At 45.1% G+C, this 23,786-nt stretch overlaps 1 protein-coding gene across 1 annotated transcript in view; it reads left to right on the forward strand.

The window, feature by feature from the left end:
- The window catches only part of LOC140203682 (uncharacterized), a 100,276-nt gene extending 80,963 nt beyond the window's left edge, over window positions 1-19,313 (forward strand). The window contains exons 9-10 of the mRNA XM_072269729.1: window positions 12,385-12,570; window positions 18,787-19,313. Coding sequence (XP_072125830.1) covers window positions 12,385-12,570; window positions 18,787-19,313 — 713 coding nt within the window. The remainder of the gene's footprint in view (window positions 1-12,384; window positions 12,571-18,786) is intronic.
- The last annotated feature ends 4,473 nt before the right edge of the window (window positions 19,314-23,786 follow it).

A 23,786-nucleotide genomic window follows, 5' to 3' on the forward strand; every position in this document is an offset into this window, starting at 1 on the left:
CTCGCCTCGAGCCTCGTGCCACCTGCCTCCGGCTTCGCCTCGCGCCTCCGGCCTCAAGGCTCGCACCTCCTGCCTCCGGCCTCGCCTCGAGCCTCGCGCCTCAAGTCTCCTGCCAAGCCTAGCCTCGTCTCTTGCCTAGCCTCGAGCCTGTAGACTCCAGCCTCTAGCCTCTAGCCAAGCCAAGTCTCTAGCCTCTGCTTGAAGACTCCAGCCTCATCCTGTCTGCCTACCAAGCCTCGTCCTTACTTAGTTCTGAGGTCCAAGCCACAGGCAAGAACCAGGTACTGGGTCCTTGTCCAGTCTCTGGCTCAGAGTCCAAGCCCGGGCTCCTAGCTCTCTTGTTCAGTCCTGTTCTAGGTTCCTGGCTTTCCTGTCCATGTCCTTGCCATCCCCCGTATCCTAGTCCTGTCCCTAGTACTTCAGTGTCTGTGTCTTGCACTTGTGTCCATTCACAGCCACAGCCCATACGACAGTTTCAATTGATTGTAGTAAAAATACATCTGTATCAGGAAGGTCCAACTGCTGGTGAGTCAGTATCCTGGCAAAAACTACACCATGAAGACAAAAGAACACTCCAAGTAACTCTGCAAAAAAGTTATTGCAAAGCACATGTCAGGAGATGGATACCAGAAAATTTCCAAATAACTGAATATCCCTTGGAGTACAGTTGGAGTACAGTTAAGTCAATCATCAAGAAACAAAAAGCAAACTGCACAGCTGTAAGTCTGCCTAGAGCAGGCTGTCCTCAAGAAGTGAGTGACTGTGCAAGAAAAGGACTAGTGAGGAAGGCCACCAAAAGACCTATGACAACTCAGGAGGAGTTACAAGCTTCAGTCTCTTGGGAGAGACTGCGCACACAACAACTGTTGCCCGCCTGCTTCACCAGTCACAGCTTTATGGGAGAGTGGCAAAGAGAAAGCCACTGTTGAAAAAAAAACTCTCATGAAGTCCCAGCTAGAGTTTGCCAGAAGGCATGTGGGAGACTCTGAAGTAATCTGGTAGAAGGTTCTATGGTCTGATGAAACCAAAGTTGAGCTTTTTGGCCATCCTACTGTGAAGCGTGGTGTTGACTGCATCATGCTGTGGGGATGCTTCATGCAGAGGGTAAAGTGAATGCAGCAAAAGTACATTCCAGTCAAAAGTAAGGACAGTAAGTGTGGGGAGAGTCAGCCTTGGATAACTAAGGAAATAAAAGATACTGTCAAATTAAAAGCTCGTGTACAAAGTTGCAAAGAGTAGTGGGAGACTGGAGGATTGGGAAAACTTTAAAAAGCAACAGAAAACAACTAAACAAAAAACAAGGGAAGATAGAGTATGAAAGTAAATTAGCACAAAATATAAAAACAGAAAATGTTTTTATAAATATATAAAGTGGAAGAGGGTGGCTAAAGTCAACGTAGATCCCTTGGAAGACGAGAAGGGGAAATTGATATTGGGTGATAAGGAAATAGTTGAGGCATTGAACAACTATTTTGTGTTGGTCTTCAAGGTGGAGGAAACATCTAATATGCCAAAGAAGGATGTTATGGATGAAATGGGAGATGAAGACCTCGATAAAATCACTGTCACTAAAGAGATAATGATGAGAAAACTAGAGGGCCTGAAGGTAGTTAAGTCCCCTGGTCCTGATGGGATGCATCCCAGGGTGCTGAAGGAATTGGTGGAGATTATAGTACACATGTTGGTAATCATTTATCAAAACTCTCTAGACTCTGGGCAAGTCCCGGCGGATTGGAAGACAGCAAATATCACACCACTTTTTAAAAAAGGATGTAGGCAAAAGATGGGCAACTATAGGCCAGTTAGCTTTACATCTGTAGTTGAGAAAATGCTTGAAGCTGTCATTAATGAAGAAATAGCGAAACATTTAGAGAGGAGTGGTTCCATTAGACAGATGCAGCATGGATGCAGCAGGTCCTGTTTGACAAACTTGAGTTCTTTCAGGACACAATGAGTTCAGTGGATAGAGGGGAACAGGTGGATGTTGTATACCTGGATTTCCAGAAGGCATTTGATAAGGTGCCGCACAAGAGGTAAATAAGATACGGATGCATGGAGCTGGAGGAAGTCTATTGGCATGGATAATGGATTGGTTAACCAATAGAAGGCAGAGAGTTGGTATAAATGAGTGTTTCTCCGGTTGGCAGTCAGTGGTGAGTGGGGTGCCGCAGGGGTTGGTGCTGGACCCACAGCTGTTTACCATTTACATTGATGATTTGGAACAGGGGATTGAGTGTAGCATAGCAAAATTTGCTGATGACACTAAACTGAGTGGAAAAGCAAATTGTACAGAGGATGTGGAGAGTCTGCAGAGGGATATAGATAAGTTAAGTGAGTGGGCCAAGGTCTGGCAGATGGAATACAACATTGGTAAATGTGTGATCATCCACTTTGGAAGGAATAATAGAAGAGCAGATTATTATTTAAATAGTGAAAGATTGCAGCATGCTGTTGTGCAGAGGGACTTGAGAGTGCTTGTTCATGAATCGCAAAAAGTTAGCTTGCAGGTACAACAGGTTATTAAGAAGACAAATGGAATGTTGGCCTTCATTGCTAGAGGGATTGAATTCAAGAGCAGGGAAGTCATGCTGCAACTATACAGGGTACTGGTGAGGCCGCACCTGGAGTACTGTGTGCAGTTCTGGTCTCCATACTTGAGGAAGGATATACTGGCTTTGGAGGCAGTGCAGAGGAGGTTCACCAGGTTGATTCCAGGGATGAAGGGGTTAACCTATGAGGAGAGATTGAGTCACCTGGGACTATACTCTGGAGTTCAGAAGAATGAGAAAGGATCTTATAGAAACATACAAAATTTTGAAAGGGATAGATAAGATAGAAACATAGAAACATAGAAAATAGGTGCAGGAGTAGGCCATTCGGCCCTTCCAGCCTGCACCGCCATTTATTATGATCATGGCTGATCATCCAACTCAGAACCCCGCCCCAGCCTTCCCTCCATACCCCCTGACCCCCGTAGCCACAAGGGCCATATCTAGCTCCCTCTTAAATATAGCCAATGAACTGGCCTCAACTGTTTCCTGTGGCAGAGAATTCCACAGATTCACCACTCTCTGTGTGAAGAAGTTTTTCCTCATCTCGGTCCTAAAAGGCTTCCCCTCTATCCTCAAACTGTGGCCCCTCGTTCTGGACTTCCCCAACATCGGAAACAATCTTCCTGCATCTTGCCTGTCCAATCCCTTTAGGATTTTATACGTTTCAATCAGATCCCCCCTCAATCTTCTAAATTCCAACGAGTACAAGCCCAGTTCATCCAGTCTTTCTTCATTTGAAAGTCCTGCCATCCCAGGAATCAATCTGGTGAACCTTCTTTGTACTCCCTCTATGGCAAGGATGTCTTTCCTCAGATCAGGGGACCAAAACTGCACACAATACTCCAGGTGTGCTCTCACCAAGGCCTTGTACAACTGCAGTAGTACCTCCCTGCTCCTGTACTCGAATCCTCTCGCTATAAATGCCAGCGTACCATTCGCCTTTTTCACCGCCTGCTGTACCTGCATGCCCACTTTCAATGACTGGTGTATAATGACACCCAGGTCTCGTTGCACCTCCCCTTTTCCTAATCAGCCACCATTCAGATAATAATCTGTTTTCCTATTTTTGCCACCAAAGTGGATAACTTCACATTTATCCACATTAAATTGCATCTGCCATGAATTTGCCCACTCACCCAACCTATCCAAGTCACCCTGCATCCTCTTAGCATCCTCCTCACAGCTAACACCACCACCCAGCTTCGTGTCATCCGCAAACTTGGAGATGCTGCATTTAATTCCCTCATCCAAGTCATTAATATATATTGTAAACAACTGGGGTCCCAGCACTGAGCCTTGCGGTACCCCACTAGTCACCGCCTGCCATTCTGAAAAGGTCCCGTTTATTCCCACTCTTTGCTTCCTGTCTGCTAACCAATTCTCCACCCACACCAATACCTTACCCCCAATACCGTGTGCTTTAAGTTTGCACACTAATCTCCTGTGTGGGACCTTGTCAAAAGCCTTTTGAAAATCCAAATATACCACATCCACTGGTTCTCCCCTATCCACTCTACTAGTTACATCCTCAAAAAATTCTGTGAGATTCGTCAGACATGATTTTCCTTTCACAAATCCATGCTGACTTTGTCCGATGATTTCACCGCTTTCCAAATGTGCTGTTATCACATCCTTGATAACTGACTCCAGCAGTTTCCCCACCACCGACGTTAGGCTAACCAGTCTATAATTCCCCGGTTTCTCTCTCCCTCCTTTTTTAAAAAGTGGGGTTACATTAGCCACCCTCCAATCCTCAGGAACTAGTCCAGAATCTAACGAGTTTTGAAAAATTATCACTAATGCATCCACTATTTCTTGGGCTACTTCCTTAAGCACTCTAGGATGCAGACCATCTGGCCCTGGGGATTTATCTGCCTTCAATCCCTTCAATTTACCTAACACCACTTCCCTACTAACATGTATTTCACTCAGTTCCTCCATCTCACTGGACCCTCTGTCCCCTACTATTTCTGGAAGATTATTTATGTCCTCCTTAGTAAAGACAGAACCAAAGTAATTATTCAATTGGTCTGCCATGTCCTTGCTCCCCATAATCAATTCACCTGTTTCTGTCTGCAGGGGACCTACATTTGTCTTTACCAGTCTTTTCCTTTTTACATATCTATAAAAGCTTTTACAGTCCGTTTTTATGTTCCCTGCCAGTTTTCTCTCATAATCTTTTTTCCCCTTCCTAATTAAGCCCTTTGTCCTCCTCTGCTGAACTCTGAATTTCTCCCAGTCCTCAGGTGAGCCACTTTCTCTGGCTAATTTGTATGCTCCTTCTTTGGAATTGATATTATCCCTAATTTCTCTTGTCAGCCACGGGTGCACTACCTTCCTTGATTTATTCTTTTGCCAAACTGGGATGAACAATTGTTGTAGTTCATCCATGCAACCTTTAAATGCTTGCCATTGCATATCCACCGTCAATCCTTTAAGTGTCATTTGCCAGACTATCTTAGCTAATTCACGTCTCATACCTTCAAAGTTACCTCTCTTTAAGTTCTGAACCTTTGTTTCTGAATTAACTATGTCACTCTCCATCTTAATGAAGAATTCCACCATATTATGGTCACTCTTACCCAAGGGGCCTCTCACGACAAGGTTGCTAATTAACCCTTCCTCATTGCTCAAAACCCAGTCCAGAATAGTCTGCTCTCTAGTTGGTTCCTCAACATGTTGGTTCAAAAAACCATCCCGCATACATTCCAAGAAACTAGGAAGTAGGAAAGTTGTTTTCATTGGCTGGTGAGACTAGAACTAGGCGACATTGCCTCACGATTTGGGGAGAAGATTTAGGACTGAGATGAGGAGAAACTGTTTTTCCCAGAGAGTGGTGAATCTGTGGAATTCTCTGCCCAGGGAAGCAGTTGAGGCTGCTTCACTAAATATATTTAAGATACAGTTAGATAGATTTTTACATAGTAGGGGAATTAAGGGTTATGGGGAAAAGGCAGGTAGATGAAGCTGAGTTTACGGACAGATCAGCCATGATCTTATTGAATGGCAGGGCAGGCTCGATGGGCCAGGTGGCCTACTCCTGCTCCTATTCCTTATGTTCTTATGTAAAATACAGGGAAATACTGGAGGAAAACTTGATGCAGTCTTCAAGAGAACTGCGACTTGTTTTCCACCAAGACAATGACCCTAAGCATAAAGCCAAAGCTATACAGGAGTGGCTTAAAAACAATTAATCCTTGCTGTGTTCTCTGAGTTGTTGGCACCCAGGAATTTGAAATTGCTCACTCCTTTCACTTTGATCCCTCTATGAGGACTTGTGTGTGTTTCTTCATCCTATCCTTTCTAAAGTCCATATTCAGTCCTTTGCTTTTACTGATGTTGAGTGCATGTTTGTAACTATGGCACCAGTCAACAAGATCAACTATATCTCACTCTTGTACCCATTCTCATCACCATCTGAAATTTTGCCAACGATAATTGTGTGTTGTCAGCAAGTTTCTAGATGGCACTTGAGCTGTGCCTAGCCGTACAGTCATATGTGTAGAGAGAGCAGAGCAGTGGGTTAAGCACACATCCTTGAGGTGTTGCCAGTGTTTATTGTCAGAGAGGTGGAGATTTTATTTCTAATCTGCACAGATTGTGGTCTTCTGGTGAGGAAGTCAACAAACCAGTTGCAAGGGCAGGTACAAAGGCCCAGGTTTGGAGCTTTTCGATCAGAACTGTAGGAATGATTGTGTTAACAGCTGAGCTGTGTAGTCAATAAACAGTATATTAACATAGGTATTTCTATTGTCCAGATGATCCAAGGCTGTGTGGAGCCAATGAGATTGTATCTGCTGTAGACCTATTGTGACAAAGATGACTTGCAGTGTGTCCATGGCTTTGCTGAGGCAGGAGTTAAGTTTAGCCATAACCAACCTCTCAGAACACTGCATCACAGTAGATGTGAGGCTACTCGATGATAGTTATTAAGGCAGCTCACCCTGCTCTTCATGGTTGTTGCCCTTTTGAAGCAGATGGAAACTTCTGACTGCAGGAATGGAAGATCGAAAATGTCTTTGAACACACCCACCAGTTGGTGGGCACGTTTTCAGAACCCTACCAGGTACTCCATTGAGGCCTGTTGCCTCATGAAGGTTCGCCCTCTTGAAGGACAGGCTGGCATTGGCTTCCTAGACAGAGATCACAGGGTAAGTGGGTGCTGCAGGGATCCTCATAGCTGCGGTTTTATTCTCCCTTACAAAGGTGCTGAACTTGTCTGGTCGTAAGGCATCACTGCCATTCATGATAATTGGGTTCCACTTTGTCGGAAGCACAGTAATGGCCTGCAAACCCTGCCAGAGTTGATGTGTATCCGATTCCACCTGCACCCTCATTTGGAATTGTTCCTTTGCTCTTGAAGTAGCCCTCCATATGTCATACCTGGTCTTCCTGCATAGACCTGAGTCACCAGACTTGAATGACACAAATCTAGCCGTTCGCAGACTACAAACCTCCTGGCTTTGATTTGAATATGTACAGTACAGTACAGTATGTTCTTCAAGACATGCACTCATCCACTGAGGTTTCAATTAAGTCAGTTTCAGCTGTGGCATACTCATTTAGACTCAAAGATGAATGTACGAGGGGTGATTGATAAGTTTGTGGCCTAAGGTAGAAGGAGTCAATTTTAGAAAACCCAGCTATTTATTTTTCAACACAGTCCCCTCCTACATGTACACACTTAGTCCAGCGGTCGTGGAGCATACGGATCCCTTCTTTGTAGAAGTGGTCCACAGCAGGGGTGATTGATAAGTTCGTGGCCTAAGGTAGAAGGAGTTAAGTTATTAACTTCAGACCTTCTGCATTATCACTCAAAGAGTTGAACTACACGTGCATGTGACGAGAGCATCTTGGACCTCCAGATGGTCCACAGCAGGGGTGATTGATGGGTTTGTGGCCTTAGGTAGAAGGAGATGAGTTATACAGCTCTCGTTACATGCACGTGCAGTTCAAATCTTGAGTGAAAATGCAGAAAGTTTGAAGTTAATAACTCATCTCCTTCTACCTTATGTTACATACCTCAAGGAGATCTGCGATTTTTTTTTGTGAGAATGATGTAATGGTCTTTTGGAGGTCACCTGATGTAATTTTCCCGCCAATGTGCACCACGGGTATATAAGGGAAGACCCCAGATATCGCAGTTAGTTTTTAGTTTTTAGATTTCCAGCTAGAACATACTGTGTCCCTGTCTCTGTTGCGTATTTGTTTTTTATGACGCAGTTTCATTTTTTAAATGGTTGTTACGTTCTGTTGCAAGGTACAATAGTGCTGGATTGGCAATTTTTGCTAGATGTGTTGATGTACCTTATTCCAGTAGGAGTACGGGAGAGTGAAGACTTTATCGAAGTACAGGACCCGAAGGATTGAGAGGAGTCGGCAGCGTTCGGCAGTTTAACAAAGGATCGACCTTATTGAGTCTTCGTTGAAGGAGTAGTGACCTGCATCAAAGATAATTCTTGCCAAAAGAGAAAGGAGTTCATGCAGGATTTGCTCTCTAGAAGAATTTAAGGTCAGTTGTTTTAAACTGTGTATTTCCGGCATCGTGAATCCTGTGGACAGAACCAGCAGGAAAGTTGCGTTTATGAAGAAATCTTTCTCCAGAGAAGTCTCTCCCAATTGAACGTATAAATCTGTTGGACTTTCAAATTTACCATTTTAAGAACTATATCTGACTTTACCCCTGCTTTAAGAACCGTTTAAGCATTTAACGCTTTCAGAACCAGTGCCGAGTGACGATTTGTTGAACGGCTGCATTAGCGGTTAACTTCCGGTTAAGGTTTTCATTTGTTTTTTTTCATTGTTTATCCGTGTTTAATAAATGTTTGGTTGTTTTTATATAACCTGTCTTGATTGATATTCATTGTTGCCGATTACGTAACACTTAGGCCATGAACTTATCAATCACCCCTGCTGTGGACCACTTGCTGGAGGTCCAAGATGCCGACTTCTGCAAAGAAGGGATCCGTATGCTCTACGACCACTGGACGAGGTGTGTAGATGTAGGAAAAATAAACGTGTTAGGTTTTCTAAAATTGACTCCTTCTACCTTGGGCCACGAACTTATCAGTCACCCCTCGTAGTACAATGACACCGACTCAAAGCAGGCCCGTAAGTGCTCTCGTGTTCATGCATTCCTGGGCTTCACCATTGGTGCTGCAGTCTTCAGTCTCTGTCTACACAGGGAGTAGAAGTACAGCCAGGTGATCAGACTTTACGAGATGTGGATGTGGGATGACATGGTAAGTGCTCTTGATGGTGGTGTAACAGTGATCCAGTGTGTTAGTTCCTCTGGTACTACAAGTGATTTATTGGGAATAGTTAGTTAGCTAGCTTGGTTAAAATCCCCCAAGATGATGGAGAAGGCATCAGGATACATTGTTTCATGCTTGCTTATTACATCACTCAGTTTGTCTCAGCTTGTTTGACATAGGCCTGATGTAGGCTGTACACTGCTGATTATCAAGAGATGTTCCAGGTGCAGTGAGCAGGACTGGGACAGCACCACCACGATTGTACACCACGGAGAGTTGATCATAAAGCATACTCAAACTCCTCTGCCTTTGAAAGACACAGCAGTCCTATCTTGGCAGTGAACTGTGAAGCCATCGAGCTGTATCACTGTGTCCGGAATATAAAACAAAAAACACAACATTTTTTAATGTCCCTCTGGTGCAGCAATTTTGCTCTGGTCTCTTTGATTTTATTTACCAGAGACCTTGCATTTGCCAGCAGAATAGCTTGTATTGGTAGTTGAAAGCCACATTTCATCAAACTTTTTAAACCAGAGTGACATCCTCTCTTCCATTTCTTAAAGGGACCAGAGTCCAATTGAGTTTCATTGACATTGTGATGGATTTTTTGAATCACCTTAAAACAATATTACTAACTGTCTGGTCCATAGATGTAGCTGTGGTTTTCAGTTGTAGAGGTCTAAAATGGGAATATTTGATGATTTCCAATGGAGCTGCTTGAACGAGTTGCCTTCTTGATGGCATCCCAGAATCTCAGATGAAGAACTTCCAGGGCACCTTCTTGGTAGAAAATGTGCTTAGCTGAGACTGCTTAATAGATGGTAGTGGTATTCCATTCCAGTCCATTAAAATGTCAAAAATTTATTATCGAAGTATGTATACTTTATACAACCTTGAGACTCAATAAAAGCAAATAGCGTTCAGAACTTAAGTTCACAAAAGAGAGTTCACATTGTGATAGTTGCAGGCCACGGCCACAGTTTGTTGCAGAGATGAATAAAACCTCGCGGAGTAACAAGTTGAAGTTCAGCACGTAAACAACTAAACCTCATGAAGCAGCAATTTGAACTGGCCTGTGCCTTGCCTCTGGCCCCGATAACCTGTCCTTTCAATTTAGCCTGCCACCTAAATCGTCCAGACCTTGCTCTCGAATCTGGACCCTTGCTCTCAGGCTAGAACTCCACCACCTCCATTCGGCCCATACCAAACTTTTCCAATTTGGCTTGGGGTTTAAATTGGGGTCTTTCCACACTGCCAGGCTCAGGTCTGGACCTTACCGCCACAACTCTGCATTGCCTCCACTCGCCTCACCTTGGTTCTGCCACATCGAATCTAAATGCAGTCCAGGAATGGCCAAACATTGGCTTGTTCCCAGCTCTTCAGACCGGACCTCACTGCTTTCATTTGGTCCATACACACCATGTCACAGCTATCCTGCACCTTCGAGACTTCAGTTCCCATGGAAAAACAGCCAGGTCATACAGGCGGTTCAAAAGCTCAACTCCGACAAGGAAGTTACAGGCTATTGTTTGCAGTGATTGTTCAGCAGAAAAAGTGTGATTAATAAACTATTTAGTTGTTTTATTTGCCACCAGCAAGCAGTCGCTGCGCTTCACCAGCACCATGTTAAACCAAATTAGTGCTCCTTATAATAAAACAATAAATCCTTGCATTAGCTTTGGTTTTTCAGAATATCATCTGCCTCTCCTGGTTCTGGATCTTTCTACCCACAAGAACACGTTTAGTCCCATTCTCTCTGGGAACAGACTGATAATCAGACACCTTTATCTGGGGTAACCAGTGACCTGTAGCACTAACATTGGTGGGGGAGGGGGGTTTGAGTACTTAGAAAGTCTCCAGAGCAGCCATGTAATATCATGTGCTCTTTGTAGCTCTGTGGGACATGACCACAACCTGAAATAATACTGACTGGGAGAGACAAACTGAGCCAAGTCACAGATTGACAACAGGTGGAAATGTCCATTCTGATACAGACGGAAAGACAGATGATTTAGTTGTCAGTCCGGATTCCTGAACCATGACCTGTCAGAAGATGAGGATTTGTTCCTTGATCTTGGGTCAAGCTTCACTGTAACAGTGTAATGTTAGAGCTCACCATAGAGAATAAGAGTATTTCATTTAAAATGCTGCCTTTCACTCATTAATGTGTTTTGTAAACCTCCTTACAGGTTGAAAACACCAAAGAATTTCTGTGTGGCAATCTTGAAAACAAAAACATGTCGGTTCTGCTGTCTTTGTCAGCTCACCAGCATTTGAAAACAATCCGTCTCTGAATGTAGAGGAGGAGATGCTTGAGAAGGCAGCTCAGCAGTCACAGCAAGGAGAATCCGAACACGTGTTCAGTGTCAGGGTGAGATTTGCATGAACCCACCTGGAGATAAAGCTTCTAATTGTCTTCAGATTATCAAAGGAGTGACCAGATAATCCCTTTGTAGCAGCGACAGATCACTTGTCGATCCTTGGAGATGAAGATGTATCTCATCCCAGCTGGACCTGTGTTGTGTGTCGGAAACATTCTGTTTTAACTCAGTGAAATCCGCTGGAACCGGGGTGCTGACAACACACCAGCATTTGTTCACCAGAGATCAGTTTGTCAACTGCAATGATTTTACAAGGGATTCACTATTTCTGACATCTGACTTGGTGAATTGTCAGAAAATTGATAGCAGGGAGATATCATTCATCTGCTCTCAGTGTGGGCATGAATTATCTCACTCACTCAGACTGCAGATATACCAGTGAGTTCACACTGGGGAGAGGCCAATGATCTGCTCTTTGGGAGAGGATATACTCAGTCATCCAACCTGAAGATACATCAGCAAGTTCACACTATAGCGAGGTGGTTCACCTGTTCTGCGGGAAGCAATTGGTTCTGTCACCCAAACTGAAGCTTTCAGACTGGGGTGTCGGAGTTTGGATTTCAGTTCAGACACGGTCTGTAAGGAGCTTGTACGTCTTTGCCGTGACCACATGGTTTTCCTCCGGGTGCTCTAGTTTCCTCTCACAGTCCAAGGACATATCGGATAATAGGTTAATTGGTCATTGTAAATTGTCCTCTGGTAGAGCTGGGTTAACAGGTGGATTGCTGGATGGAGCAGCTGATTGGGCTGAAGAGGCCTGTTCCATGCTGTATCTCCAAATAAAATCCAGTAAAATCCACACCAGTGAGAGGCTGTTCACCTGCTCCTTGTGGGAAGGGATTGACTCACTCAGCCCATTCGCAGACACATCAGTGAGTTCACCAGGAAGGCAGACTACTAGTGCGTGGACAGGGATTCACTAATGCATCCCACATGATGAAACACCAGTGAGTTCACACTGGGGAGGCACCGTTCACCTGCTCTGAATTTGGGAAAGGTTTTACTTGGCCATCTAAACTGCTTTCACACCAGCGAGTTCACACCAGGGAGAGGTCATTCATCTGCTCTGAATGTGGAAAGGGATTTACTGAGTTGTCTAACTTACCGGTACATCAAGTTCACACTGGGGAGAGGCCGTTCATCTGCTCTGAGTGTGGGAAGGGATTTATTCAGTCATCTCACCTACTGGCACACCAGCGAGTTCACACTGGGGGAGAGCCCATTTGTCTGTTCTGTCTGGGAAGGGATTCCCACTGTCAACTCATCGGATGAGACACCAGCGAATTCACACTGGGGAGAAACCATTCACCTGTTCTGAATGTGGGAAGGGATTCACTCAGTCATCTCACCTTGTGACCGACTACCAAATTCACACTCGGGGAAGTGTTTAAATAAGCAGCCTGCTGGATATTTAATCCTCACAGTTTCTGAATCCAGAGACAAGCTCAAAAGTGACTGTTGGTGTCAGACTGTAATTATTGCTGCTTTCATCAAACCAAGTCTGCACCCTAGTGACTGGGATGGGAAGTGTTTCTTAGGCTGATGTAATGGGAATGGAGTTTAATATTCTGGATCTGTGATAAATAAATGAGTTCTATTTTAAACACAGTCTCAGGTGCTTAGTTAGTCTACAGCACACCCAGTATACATTTAGGACTCAACTCCTTGTCAGGATCGACCAATTATGTTACAGATAGGTAGGCCATCAGGGAATTTGATGCAGAGCCCAGATTCCTGAACCATGACCAGACAGATGATGATGAGTTGTTCCCTTAACTTGTGTGGAGCCTCATTTGAAATGCTGTCCTCCACGCATCGATGTCCATTGCAAATTTTTTTACAGGGTAGAAAAGGTAAAGGATTTGTGTATGCCAATCTGAAACGCATCATTTGTGCTGTGAATGACAGTTCACGAGCAGTTCAGTACCATTGATCTATGAATATGGATGCCAAGGTGCTTGAGAACCTCGGACACCAGTTGTCAGACAGTAATTATTGCTGCTCTCACCAAGTCTGCACCTTAGTGATTGGGATGGGAAGTGTTTCTATTGCTGATGTTCATACTGGGGAATGGGAATGGAGTTTACTGTTCTGGATCAGTGACAAATAAATGAATTCTATTTTAAACACTGTCTCAGGTACTTAGTTAATCTACAACACACCCAGTTTACCGTTCGGACCCAGCACAGTCCAGCTGGTCCCTGTCCATGTTTCTGTATTACAAGTTTCCTTTCAAATCCATCTCTGCTTTTCACCTCACACTCTTCCCGTGGTGATGGGTTCCAAATTATCACCACTCTGTTTGTGAAAAAGTTTCCTTTGAATTTCCTGAATGACTTTCTGCAGACCGAAGATAAGCTCACTGCAGTTATGTCTGACATGTTCTTCATCCCTCAAACCTATGTGCTGGGGAAGAGTGGCATTGGTTGTTAACCTCCCTATTCCCTGCTCTTTTCAACATCATACACAAGGAACTCTACAGATGCTGGAAATCCAGAGTAATACTCACACAATGCTGGAGGAACACAGCAGGTCAAGGGGAAAAACTGAATGAGTGGAAAATAAGGATGCCTTTTCTGGTTTGCTACCAGAGACTTGTGGTGCTCTCCAAGAGTTGGTGTGGGGACCTAGTCTTTTCCCATAAGATGTCAATGCCTTGGATGATGGAATACAAGGCTTTCTGGCCAAGTTTGTGGATGATATGAAGATAGCTGGTGGGGTAATTTTGTGGGAGCAGGAAATCTGCAGAAGGACTTAGACAGATTAAGAGAATGAGCAAAGAAGTGGTAGATGGAATATAGTGTAGGGAAGTGTATTGTCATGCATTTTGGTAGAAGGAGTAAAGGTGTAGATTAATTTCTAAATGGAGAGAAAATTCAAAGATCAGAGGTGTAAAGGGACTTGAGGGGCCTGCAGAATTCCCTGAAGATTACCTTGCAGGTTGATTTGGTGGTAAGGAAGGCAAATGCCATGTTAGCATTCATTTCAAGGGGTGTAGAATATAACGGCAACGGATGTAATGCTGAGACTTTGGTCTGACTGTATTTGGAATATTGTGAGAATTTTGAGCCCCTTATCTGAAAAAAGGTACCTGGCAGCATTGAGAGGTGGTTCTCCAGAGTGATTTCAGGATGGAAGGGTGAACACATGAGGAGTGTTTGATGGCTCTGGGCTTGCACTCGTTGGAATTTAGAAGAATGAGGAGGATCTCATTAAAGGGCTGGATAGAGTGGATGCATAAAGGGTGTTTCCTATAATAGGGGAGTCAAGGACCAGAAGACACAGCTTCAGAATAAACAAAGAAAACCTACAGCACAACCCACCTTTTGGCCCACAATGCTGTGCTGAACATGTACTTACTTTAGAAATTACCTAGGGTTACCCATAGCCCTCTATTTTTCTAAGCTCCATGTACCTATCCAAGAGTCTCTTAAAAGATCCTATTGTATCGACCTCCACCGGCATTGCCGGCAGCCCATTCCACACACTCGCCACTCCCTGTGTAAAAAACTTACCCCTGACATCTCCTCTGTACCTACTTACAAGCACCTTGAAACTGTGCCCTCTCGTGCTAGCCAATTCAGCCCCGTGGAAAAGCCTCTAACTATCCAAATGACCAATGCCTCTCATCATCTTATACACCTCTATCAGGTCACCTCTCATCTCAGTCACTCCAAGGAGGAAAGGTCAAGTTCACTCAACCCATTCTCATAAAGAATGCTCCTCAAATCCAGCCAACATCCTTGTAAATCTCCTCTGCACCCTTTCTATAGTTTCCACATTCTTCCTTTAGTGAGGTGACCAGAACTGAGCAGTGGGGATAGGTGGACGTCCCTTTAGAACAGAAATGAAGGGGAATTTCTTTAGCTGGAGGTTGGTGAATCTATGGAATTCATTGCCATAGACAACTGTGCAGTCCCAGTCATTTAAAGTGGAGCTTGTTTAGTAAGGGTGACAAAGGTTACAGGGATAAAGCAGAAGAATGGGATTGAGAGTGATAATGAATTATCCATGACAGAATGGTGCAGCAGATTCCTTGGCCCAAATGGTCTAATTCTGCTGCCATGTCTTACCGTCTTATTTAAAGTAACAAAGTGACAACATTTTGGCCCATTCAGAGCTGGAAAGGAAGCGGGAAGAAGATGATGGGTGGAGAAGTAGTATAGACTGACAGGTGATAGGTGGAACTAGGAGAGAAGTTGTTTGGTGGGTGGAGAAGCAGGGTGAAGTGAGAAGCTGGGAGGTGAAAAGGGTAAAGAGCTGCAGAAGAAGCAAACTAATGGGAGAGGAAAGTTGACAATGAGAGAAAGGGAATGAGAGGGGAACCAGAGGGACGTTATGAACATTTTCACTGCTTCCAAAGGGCATATCCCATACAAGCTGGGTTGTTAGAATACCTGATTGTCTAAAGTCTGAAAGCAGAATGGGAGACCATTACTTGGATATTCAATAGAACATGGTTAGAAACTAGAGACGGGCAGGGTATGGGGCTCTGAGTAGTGGAGGGCTAACAGCATACAATGAGTTGCAGGGAATCTGAGGAGGGGGTGTGGCAACAATTGATAGAGTAACAACATTTGAAGCTGATTGTGAAAAACTTCACTTTGATTGTTGTCACACACCATGCCTGTTGACATTGCGTATATTGGTTGTGGGAGACTGGCTACTGACTTCTCCTCACAAAAAAACATCGACTGGATTGGTCCCATTTAACAGGATTGAACAGTGCTTGAAAACACTCTCAATGGCCCCAGCTGAGAAGCAATTCCTGTGAGCTCCAGCAACCCATACTTCTGCACCACAAGGCAGTCCCTCTGCTGTACTATCTGCGCCATGGATCTGGGGCATTCCCAGTTGAAAAGTGATAGTGCTTGCACTGGGATAAGACCATAAGACACGGGAGCAGAATTAGGCTATTTAGCCCATCGAGTCTGTTCTGCCTCGGTTGATTTTTGAGAAGTTGTTTAACTCACTGCATAGCTTTGTACATGCGTACTGCCAGGGCAACAGAGTCATCTTTAGTGCAAAGAGAAATGTGAAAAGTGACAACAACAGAATAACACACACAAAATGATGAAGCAACTCAGCAGCCCGGGCAGTATCCATGGAAGTGAACAACCTGTCGACATTTTGGGCCAAGACCTTTTATCATAACTGTAAAGGAAGGGGGAAGAGTACAAGCTAGAAGGTGACATTGAAGTAGGTGAAGGGAAGGTAGGTGGGTGGGGGAGTGGTATGAAATGAGAACTAGGAGGTGATAGATGGGAAAAGTGCAGTATCATGACTTGAAAAGTTGACTGTATATTTCTTTCCACAGATGCTGCCTGACTTGCCGAGTTCATCCAACATTTGGTATGTGTTACTCTGGATATCCAGCATCTGCGGAATAACCAAGATGGAATAAGAAGTGTCAGCACCACTGGAAAGGGGATGTGGAAAAGCTGACTGGCTCAGGGGTCTGACAGCAGTGGGGAAGAAACTGTTCTTGCGCCGTTGCATCTGGGCTTTCAAGCTCCTACGAGGTAGAAGAGAGAAGGGTGATGAAATGGATGCAAGGCTTCAAGAAGGTCGGCTGGATAGAAGGAAGTGATGAGCCTGTGCTGGACGAGGCAGTGTTTACTACTCTGTAGGTTCTGTTAGTTAGAACAGAGCTATTACCGTACCAAGCTGACCAAGGAACTGATTGTGGACTTCAGGAAGGGAAAATTAAGAAAACACACATGCCAGTGAAAAGGATGAGCAGCTTCATGTTCCTGGGTGTCAAATTCTCAGAGGGTCTTTCCTTGTACCAACACATTGATGTATTCAGGAAGAAGGCACTGGCATTTTGATTTTTGAGAAGTGTGTCTCCAATGACTTACAAATTTCTATAGAATTACAGTGCTAGGGTCGATAATATATCAGAGCAGCTGCAGGATATTCTCATGGGGGAGGTCCTGGTGCATATTGGCACCAAGGACATGGGCACAAGATGGGAAGAGATCCTACACAGTAAGTATATAGAGTTAGGAAAGAGGCTCAAGATCAGGATCTCCAAGTTAGTAATCGATGGATTACTCCCTGTGCCATGGGCTGGTGCAGGTAGGAATGGGGTGATAGCACAATTGAATGGATAGTTGTGGAGCTGGTGCAGGGGACAAGGTTTCAAGTTCTTGGATCATTGGGTGACCTGTACAAGAGGGATGGGTTGCACCTGAACTGGAAGGAAAGGAAAGGTACGTCGCATCCGGAGTTTCTCCGGCTAGCGGACGATTTCCCTCCACGCTTGTGGAGATTCGGCATGACAGCTTAAACTTTGACAAACTTCTATAGATGTGCAGTGGAGAGTATACTGACTGGCTGCATCACAGCCTGGTATGGAAACACCAATGCCAACTGGTATGTCCTCCAATAGGTAGTGGCCTGTTGGCCCTTCACAACCAGTAAGCACATCTACATGAAACACTGTCGTAGGAAAGCAGCATCCATCATCTGACGTAGTGGGAAACTGCGTACGAGGCAAGTTACAGCAGTGGTTTGCCATTGCCTTCTGCTACATGAGTTTCCAAAGTGATCACCAGCTCGTAACCCAGCACGGATGGAAAGGATTCGAACTCTGGACCTTTTGTCCCGAAGTCCAACGCTGATGCCACTACACCACCAGCTGGGTCTACCTGAACTGGAGGAGAACCAATATTCTGGCCGGGAATTTGCAAATGATACTCGGAAGTTTTGTAGGGGTCTGAGTACAGGAGTCTCAGGTCAGTAAGGGCAGCAATGGACTGGAAGGTAGATTTCAGGAAAAATATTGAAAGGAAATATTAAAATAATAGGTATGATAGTTTGAAATACTGAACTACTAATCAGGGACAATATCACAGCTGCATTCAGAGGAGACATAACGGAGGGGTCAGAAACTGTTGGTAGAACTCAGGTATAGGCAGGGTGCAATCGCACTTAAGGGATTGTACTACAGACATTAAGGAACAGCTATGTAATCATATTAAGGAAATATAGAAAAATAATGGGGCTGTTGTCATGGGGGATTTAAACCTCCCTAATATAAACTGGGACTTTTTTAGTGCAAGGGGCTTAGATGGGGCAGAACTTGTTAAGTGTATCCAGGAAGGTTTCTTAAATCAGTATGTGGACGGTCCAATGAGTTGAGGGGCCGTACTGGACCTGCTGTAGGGTAATGATCCTGGCCAGGGTGACTGACCTTTCAGTGGGTGAGCAGTTAGGGAATAGTGACCACAACTCCTTATCATTTCTCAGTTTCTGAAACTGACATGCAGGCTGCCTTCAGGAAGGTGAATCCATGGACAGCATCCGGACCGAACTGGGTACCTGGACACACACTAGAGGCCTGTGCTGATCAACTGGCTGGTGTGTTCACTGAGATTTTTAACCTCTCCTTCCAGCATTACATGGTACCCACCTGCTTCAAGCAGGTTTCGTTTACCCCATTTCTCAAGAAGAGCATGGTGACCTGCCTGAATGACTATTACCCAGTTGTACTTACAGCCACAGCGATGAAGAGCTTTGAGAGGGTGGTGATGAAACATCAGCTCCTGCCTGAGAGGCGATTTACTGAGTCTTGTAATTTACTGGTGCCCCGAGTTCACCCTGGGGAGAGACCATATACTTGTTCTGAATGTGGGAAGAGATTTACTCAGTCATGTAACCTACGGACACACCAGCGACTTCACACTGGGGAGAGGCCGTTCACTTGCTCCAAATGTGGAAAGGGATTTACTCTGTCATCTCACCTATTGGCACATCAGCGAATTCATACTGGGGAGAGACCGTTCACCTGCTCTGAATGTGGGAAAGGATTTACTCTGCAATCTCAGTTACAGACACACCAGCAACTTCACACTGGGGAGAGGCCGTTCACCTGCTCCAAATGTGGAAAGGGATTTACTCGGTCATCTAACCTATTAGCAGACCAGCGTGTTCACAGTGGGGAGAGACTGTTCACTTGCTCTGAATATAAGAAGGGATTTACTCAGTCATCTAACCTACTGACACACCAGCGAATCCACACTGGGGAGAGCCCATTCACCTGCTCTGAATGTGGGAAGGGATTCACTCAGTCAGCCCACCTTGTGACGCGCTACCGAGTTCACACACGGGAAAGTGTTTAAATGAGCGGCCTGCTGCATATTTAACCCTCACAGTTTCTGAATCCAGAGACATGTTCAAAAGTGACTGTTGGTGTCAGACTGTAATTATTGCTGCTCTCATCAAACCAAGTCTGCACCCTAGTCACTGGGATGGGAGGTGTTTCTTAATGTTGATGTAATGGGAATGGAGTTTAATATTCTGGATCAGTGACAAATAAATGAGTTCTATTTTAAACATTGTCTCAGGTACGTAGTTAATCTACAACACACCTAGTTTACCATTCAGAGCCAGTACAGTGCAGCTGGTCCCTGCCCATGTTTCTGTTCCACTAATGTCCTTTTAAATCCATCCCTGCTTTTCACCTCTCACTGTCCCTGTGGTGATGGGCTCCAAATCGTCACCAGTTGTGGGTGAAAAGGTTGCCCTTGAATTTCCTGCATGACTTTCTGCAGACTGAAGACAAGCTCACTGCAGTTATGTCTGACATGTTCTTCATCCCTCAAACCTTTGTGCTGAGGAAGAATGGCATTGGTTGTTAACCTCCCTATTCTTTTCAGTGTAATACATGAGAGTACAGATGCTGGAAATCCAGAGTAATACTCACACAATACTAAAGGAACACTGGAAGTCAAAAGAAAATTTGAAAGAATGGGACAAAGGGGGCCTTTTTGGGTTTGCTAGTGGAGACTAGTGGTGTTTCTGCAGGAGTAATCTGGCTTCATGTCCAAACATTAAATGGTATGGCGAGTAACCAATGGCTTCATTCTAAGTACAGTTACAACTGTGTTCCAAATTTCCAATATGCTGACATCACTTACTCTTTTTCTTGGCATCAAGAGTTCCTAGCATGTCTAACAATGTCCTGTTGAATCTCTCAGGCTGAGGATCATCTTGAGGATGATATAGCATTGTCCTTGAACTTCTCAACTCCAAACATGCTCAGTAACTCATGTATGAGACTGCTCTCAAAATCCTTTCTCTGATCACTGTGCATCCTTCTCGGGAGGCCATAATGAATGAAGTATTTCTCCCAACAACGCTTCTGCAAATGTGGATGCTTTCTGGTCCTTTGTGATGCAGCCAGTCAGAATGCTCTTCATGATACATTCGTAGAGGTTTTTGTGTTTTAGTTGACAAACCAAATCCCTTCAAACTCCTACTGAAATATAATCGCTATTTTGTCTTCATTATAGCTGCATCCAGGTTAGGTCCTTGGAGAAATGGACACCCAGGAACTTGAAATTTCTCACTCTCTCCACGTCTGATGCCTAGAACCATAGAACACCACAGCACAGAAAACAGGTCACTCGGCCCTTCTAGTCTGTGCTGAAACTTTATTCCACTAATCCCACTGACCCGCACCCAGTCCATAACCCTCCAGACCTCTGCCATCCATGTATCTATCCAATTTGTTCTTAAAACTTAAGAGTGAGCCCACATTTACCATGTCAGATGGCAGCTCGTTTCACACTCCCACACTCCCTGAGTGAAGAAGTTTCCCCTAATGTTCCCCCTAAACTTTTCCCCTTTCACCCTAAAGCCATGTTCTCTTGTGTTTATCTTTCCTAATCTAAGTGGAAAGAGCCTACTCGCATTTACTCTGTCTGTACCCCTCATTATTTTGTAAACCTCTATCAAATCTTCCCCTCATTCTTCTCCGCTCCAAGGAATAAAGTCCTCTATGAGGATTGGTTTGTTTTCCCTCATCTTACCCTTCCTGAAGTCCATAATCAGCTCCTTAGTCTTGCAAGGAGTTGATTTAAAGGGTGACTCACTCTGGAGTTGTTCTTTACAAATCTCCAGTAGTACTCACAGAATCTAAGGAAGGAGTGCAGAGCACACACAGTTCTTGGTCTTGGCCATGTGATTACCGCCTCTATCTTAAAAGGTTACCCCTCTATCTTGTGGGGTGTCAGGGAGGGGTAGCACCTCTGGTGGGGTAACATGTCGTGTCCTTTTCAAGGTGGTTAGTCCACCTTTAGTCCCCACCTGGCACTCAGCTCTTACCTGTGGCTCCCCGTAGCTGTTTGCATGCAATAACGGCCACACCCCGGCCAATGGCTTCAACATGCTGGCTAAACCAGGTGAGGGTAGCCGATGGGTCTCAAACCCTCGGTGAGATAGGGAGTTGTCTATCCCAGCATGTGAAGACAGACTCCAGAGGATTGAACAGACGAGACCAATGTAAAGTCCAACAGTCAAGAAGGCGGTCTCTGCAAGTGTTGTGGAACACGTAGAACAGGACAAGACACAGAAGGCGTCCTGGTCATCCACTACGCCTAGTCCCATCTCCAGCCGTCTCGGCTCTGTCTTGCTACTGGATCCAGATGGGAATTGGGGAAAAAGAGAGTGAGGCTGACGCTGCGCAACTCTCCCTCACTTAAATTCAAATCACGCGCTAGTCTCGACACCATCTGGTGTCGAGGTCCTCATCGACGTCGACAAACAATAGAAGGATCTGTCGCCCCTCCATTCTGACAGTCCATGTGTCGTACATAGTTATCTGATGTTTTACAGACTGACATTTGTCTAGAGACAGTTTTAAATCTTCAGCTTTCTGGTAGTCTAACACCTTCAGTAGTCTTGTCTCACGCTGCTCCCTTCCTCCACCATCAACTCTGCCCTCAAACGCATCTCTCCCATTTCATGCACATGTGCTCTCACCCCATCCTCCCACCACCCCACTAGGAATAGGGTTCCTCTTGTCCTCACATACCACCCCACCAGCCTCCGTGTCCAACATATAATTCTCTGTAACTTCCGCCATCTCCAACGGGATCCCACCACCAAGCACATCTTTCCCTCCCCCCCCCCACACTTTCTGCTTTCCACAGGGATTGCTCCCTATGCAATTCCCTTGTCCATTCGTCCCCCACATCCCTTCGCACCTATCTCCCTCCAGGCCCTTATCTTTGTAAGCGGAACAAGTGCTACACCTGCCCTTACACTTCCTCCCTCACCACCATTCAGGGCCCAGACAGTCCTTCCAGGTGAGGTGACACTTTACCTGTGAGTCTGCTGGTGTGATATACTGTGTCCCGTGCTCTTGGTGTGGCCTCCTATATATTGGTAAGACCCGACGCAGATTGGGAGACCACTTTGCTGAACACCTACGCTCTGTCCGCCAGAGGAAGCAGGATCTCCCACAGTGGCCACACATTTTAATTCCACGTCCCATTCCGATATGTCAATCCATGGCCTCCTCTACTGTTGAGATGGAGCCACACTCAGGTTGGAGGAACAACACCTTATATTCCGTCTGGGTAGCCTTCAACCTGATGGCATGAATATTGATTTCTCTAACTTCTGTTAATGCCCCTCCTCCCCTTCTTACCCCATCCCTAATTTAATTTATTATTATTTTTCTCTGTCTTTCCCTCTCACAATAACTCCTTGCCTGCTCTCCATCTTCCTCTGGTGCTCCCCTACCCCCTTATTTCTTCCAAGGCCTTCCGTCCCATGATACTCCCCGCTTCTCCAGCCTTGTATCCCTTTTGCCAATCAACTTCCCAGCTCTTGGCTTCATCCCTCCCCTCCTGTCCTCTCCTGTCATTTCGGGTCTCCCCCTCCCCCTCCCACTGTCAAATCTCTTACTATTTCTTTTTTTCTGTTAGTCCTGACGAAGGGTCTCGACCCGAAACATCGACTGTACTTCTTCCTATAGATGCTGCCTGGCCTGCTGTGTTCCACCAGCATTTTGTGTGTGTTGATCAAACAACAGAGAATGGGCCAATAGTTGACTCACGTCTGTCAGTCGGACATTGAGAAGGAAACCAGTGATGAAAGATCATTATGTGGACTCCATGGAGAGACACTTCAGGAACAATTTTGCTGAGCTAGCTCCTCCACCAAAAAACCGCTATTTTCCCAACTTGTGTTTACCACCCCAGAAACCTGCATAAGTACAAGTTGCCTTTGATTTAAGTGTGCACTTCAAATATGTATCACTGAACAATGCACTCTTGTGGGGTCCTGACCTCAATAACAGTCTGCTCGGGGTCTCGTGCTTCAGAACCGATTCCGTCACAGTGATGGCAGACATCAAACAAATGTTCCACAGCTTCCTAGTGAGAGAGGATCACCGACACTACCTCAGATCCTTGTGGTTTTGTGACCACCAACTAGACAATGAGATTCTGGAGACCCGTATGAGACTTCATGTATGCGCTAACTGTCCCTCTCCTGCTGTGGCAATCTATGGCCTTAAAAGGACAGCTATCGAGGGAGAGAAGGAATTCAGAACTGAGGTACATAGGTACATGGAGAGGAAATTCCATGTTGATGATGGTCTTCAATCATTCTCTAATGCAGAGGAGACAGTCAATGTGCTGAAAGCGGTGCTAGATATGTTGACGTAGTCTAATCTCAGACTGTGTAAGATCACATCCAACAGTGCTGAGGTCTTAGCAACACACACAAAATGCTGGGGGAATTCAGCAGGCCAGGCAGCATTTATTGAAAAGAGTAAACAGTCGACGTTTCAGGCTGTGCCC

This window comes from Mobula birostris, chromosome 10, assembly GCF_030028105.1.
Source record: "Mobula birostris isolate sMobBir1 chromosome 10, sMobBir1.hap1, whole genome shotgun sequence".
NCBI lineage: Eukaryota > Metazoa > Chordata > Chondrichthyes > Myliobatiformes > Myliobatidae > Mobula > Mobula birostris.